Source organism: Austrofundulus limnaeus, unplaced genomic scaffold (assembly GCF_001266775.1).
Source record: "Austrofundulus limnaeus strain Quisiro unplaced genomic scaffold, Austrofundulus_limnaeus-1.0 Scaffold59, whole genome shotgun sequence".
Lineage (NCBI taxonomy): Eukaryota > Metazoa > Chordata > Actinopteri > Cyprinodontiformes > Rivulidae > Austrofundulus > Austrofundulus limnaeus.
This window is the reverse complement of record NW_013952461.1, coordinates 897527-901819: the sequence shown is the minus strand read 5'-3', so window position 1 is coordinate 901819 and position 4293 is coordinate 897527. Positions and strand designations below refer to the sequence as shown.

Below are 4293 nucleotides of genomic sequence, written 5' to 3'. Positions count from 1 at the left end.
AACTACTGGTGGGCAAAATCAAATGCCTTGACGGGCCAATCTTGGCCCGCGGGCCCCACTTTGGGCGCCTCTATATTACAGGGTTTCAAACTTTATAAGGAGTGTCTTTAAGTAAACAGAATTAGAATAAATATTCTGTGGATAAGCCAATGTTTATGAAGCAGATATCACAAAAATAAATAATCATGCAGACTTCAAAGCATTTAAAAAAAAAACTATCCATGCTGGCATAAAAGGATAAAGTTAAAAAGAAAAAGCGATATGAATTTGTATTAGCTTTAAGAATACCGTCTGTGCCTTTATGAACGTATCCGTTGGAGAGCGGAGGCATGAGCTGCTGGTGGCTGCCGGCCTCAGAGTTACTGTAGCCTTCCTGAGGCTCTGACAAAGTCCCCTGAGAGGACAGGTAGCTGGGAATATCTGCTGGCAAATTCATTTCATCTGTAGCAAAAACACCAATTGTGATCATTTTCTGAGTCCCACCAAATAAACCATGGATTCACGAGAGCTTTGAATTACTAACCAGTGTTGGTGATGCTGTAGTCCTCGCTCTTCCTGCGCATGTGATAGATGACAATAACCCACACCAGCGACGTTCCCACCACGCAGCACACCACCACGATCACCACTATGCCCACGGTGGTCCAGCCGTCCTGGTTGTACACAGCTCCGGTGTCGCAGTTGGGCGAYGGTGAGACGCTGAGGTAGATGTGGCCGCGTTCTGTGCCGAGCGTGTTGGACATGATGCAGGTGTACTTCCCAGCATCGGTCGGCCCGGCGTCGACGATAATAAGGAGCTGATTGGCGGCGGCGAAAAAGTGGCGCTCCGTCAGCACCAGCGGCCCGTCGTCTTTGGTCCAGTTGAGGCGTGGGGCAGGGCTGCCTCCAGCTATGCACTGGAGGACTGCGGTCTCACCGCGAGCCACACTTCGGTCTTCAAGAGGCCGCATGAAGGAGGGAGTTTCTGGAAAAGAAATTTATTAATGAGGTTTGATTCTAACATTTATCTCAGATGGATGTGTGAAGTGATGGTTCTTATTAAAATATTATTTGAGATACTCACCTACATATTAAAAAAGAAAACCTGGAGCTAGGAAGTTTTTTTTAAACCACAGCCACTAAGAATATTTAAATCTTGTTTTTACTTTGCAAAAAGTTAAAAATGGCAAGATGGCAACTAAGTGGYGCTTGGAGCTTCTAGTGAGTAACAAACAAAATGAGCATCCAATTTGAGCACTGTGACTCAGCTAAAATGACCCATAATATATATATTTTTTAAATCGGTAATATCATCTGTAAATTAGGAYGGTGACTCACCCAGGACAGTGAGAGTAGCGTTTGCTGACAAACTGCCAGCTGCATTTTGAGCGGTACAGCTGTACACCCCCATGTCTTCGGTTTTAACGTTGGCAATGAAGAAGATGTCATCGTCCGGCATCACGTGCATCCTGCGCTCTCGGGCCGCTGGGAAGTCAGTGCCTCCATCCTTCTGCCAGGCGATCTGTGGTGATGGATGGCCCTCGGCAGCACACTCCAGCCTGGCCATGGTCCCAGTGCGGATTGTTAGATCCATGGGAGTTTTAAGGAAGGATGGCATCTCTGAAACAGAGACGACAAACTAGTGTTGGACTATTGAAAAYTAGAGAAAGTGCATTTCCTGCGACAATGCTAGTGTGAAGGCTTCATGCTGAAAACTTCAGCTGAAAGCTGCTGAAACTGAGCTGAAAATATTTAAWAAGAAAAGTGTTAAAGTGAGCTCACTTTGAAAAGATTAACGAAGCAAAAAATAAAAAAGCCCAACTTTGTAGAAAAACAGTAAAAAGCACAAATTTCATTAAAAAAACAGCTAAAAGCTAAGAGCTAAAATAGCTGAATATAGCTTAAAACATCTGTAAGAAGCATAAACAGCACTAGGTAGCAGTTAAAAAGTATTAAAAGTAGAAAATTTAGAATTTGTTTTGTTTTTTGATTATTATTGTTTGAAATTCATTTTGAAAAAAAAGGGGCAGATATAAGATTTTTTTCTTCTTTCTGCCTCCTTTCATTTCAAATGTGATTTTTTTCTTTATTGTGTATAAATTTTTTATTTTTGATGAAATGAATAAATGAATAAATAAATAAAAAGCATATTAGAGCTAAAATTAGCATAAAATAAGCTAAAGGTAGCAGCCACAATTTGAAATTAGAACACAGTTGAAATATTTATAGTTGAAAAATAGCTAAAACAGGAAAAAAAAAAGCATAAAAATGATCATTTGTAGTAAAATAACTAAAACAGCTGAAATTTCAGTAAAACAGCTAAAGTAGCTGGAAATCATTTAACTAGCATAAGGAGCACAAGTTTGCTCAACTTAGCTGAAAAAAGTTGTTATAGCTACAAAAAAATGTCTAGTTAGCTTAGAAAAGTKAACTTCAGCTAATAGCAGCTAAACAAAGCTTAGATTTCTGCAAATAGCTGAATATAGCAGAARGCATCTATAAGAAGCATAAATAGCACAAAGTAGCAGAAAAAAGCACAAAAAACACAGAAAGAAGCAGAATTTTTACTGAAATATCAGAAAAAAAAACTAAAATTTTCTAAAAAGTAGCTAAAATTAGCACCAGAAAAAAAGAGCCTAACCAGAACAAAATGTGTAAGGTGCTGTAAAGATTTAGAAACATTTTAAAGGATTTAAGGATGTTGAAAACAGCTCCATTCATTTTCAATGGCAAAAAGTGGCTAAAATAAGTCAAATAGCTAAAAAAAGTATAATAAGTTGAAATACCAAAAGTCACATGAATGAGCTGAACGTTTTGATATATGAATTGTTGAAATGGCACAAAAATTGTGGAACGAGTTAGATGCCCAAAAACACACAGAAGAAAAACTGATCTCAATAGTGTGAACACGAAGCATTTACACATTACTGCCCACACTTCATGGTGGTGTGCAATAAAAAAAAGAGAAGAAAAACAAAAGACATCCTCACCATTGACTGTAAGYCTGGCCCTGTTGGAGTAGTTGGACCCAAAGTGATTGGACACAACACACTGGTAAGAGCCCTCATCAGTGAAGTTGACGTTAGGGAGGTGAAGCACGGTGGTATAGATGAGCTCTCTTTCTTGGTATCTGGCATAGTTCTCCACTTCTGCGTCGTAAAGCACCTCCCCGTCYTTCCGCCACGCAGTGGTCATTGTGGAGTCGCTGCTGCTGGATGCGATGCAGCTCAGCGTCACGTTGTTGCTCCGTAAGGCCACAGCCGTCTCTGGGTGAGTTGTGATCTGAGGCTTGGGGAAATCATCTAAGCAGGAGGAAGAGGGACAAAATAAAATCTGCTGATCTCCTAAATAAGACCTTGTAAGAGTCCTATGCTTTACTGTAAACATTAATAAAGCTCAAGTTTACTCAGCTGAAGCACACAACTAGCAACAGGGCCATGCTCTGATTTATCTGCATATTATAATTAGTTTAAAGGTTCATAACTGACCACAAACGAACTCCTCGGGGCTGACTGACAGGACGCTGCGACCCAGGAGTTTGGCAGGATGGGCACAGGAAGCCGAGACGGATTGATGGAACTGTCTGTCTGTCAACCAGGGACCCAGCCACTGCATATGACAGTCACACAGCAGGCTGCTCGTGTTCAGGACACTGAAAACAGGAAAACATTACTAGACATCAGTTTATTCTAATTTAGTAATTAAACAAATCATTATTTTGAGTGCATATGCAATTTAATGTAATGTTGAACTGCATTTTTGTTCTTGTTGGAAAGCACATTGTGTTGCTGTCCATAAAACCTGCTACACAAATGAAGTTTAACTGGACTATAGAGGCTTCAGAGTAGGGCTGCGCGGTATATGCTGTAGCCGGTAGAAACCATATGAAGTTAGCCTACGGTGGAAATTTAACCTCTATCGCCCTGTCGTCAGTAACCTCATCGCACCTGTGTCAACAGGGCTGCGAGCGCAGAGACAACTGAGCAGGAGGAGTTCCAAATATAATGAAGAAATATAGTGTTTTAAAACACATAGAGAGAGAATAAATCCTCAAAATTTACCCCTCCCGTTGTAGAAATGTTCTGTCGTGCTGTTGTGTTCCCCCCGCTGCACGTCACACAGAGCGAAGCTTTAACAAAGATTTTTTTACCCCCAAGTTGTTCGAGAAAAAAAAAAAACGTGTTTTTATGTATTGTTACCCACAGATGATTGATAGATAGATAGATAGATGATAGCTAGATGATAGATAGATAGATGATAGCTAGATAGCTAGATAGCTAGATAGCTAGATAGATAGATAGATAAAACATTCTT

General features: G+C 40.4%; 1 protein-coding gene across 1 annotated transcript in view; it reads right to left on the bottom strand.

Annotated features, from left to right (window-relative positions):
• The window catches only part of lrig2 (leucine-rich repeats and immunoglobulin-like domains 2), a gene marked incomplete in the record, with an annotated part of 19854 nt that overhangs the window by 5077 nt on the left and 10484 nt on the right, over positions 1–4293 (bottom strand). Inside the window, 5 exon segments of the mRNA XM_014009560.1 lie at positions 289–441; positions 524–964; positions 1318–1599; positions 2970–3281; positions 3468–3631. Coding sequence (XP_013865014.1) covers positions 289–441; positions 524–964; positions 1318–1599; positions 2970–3281; positions 3468–3631 — 1352 coding nt within the window.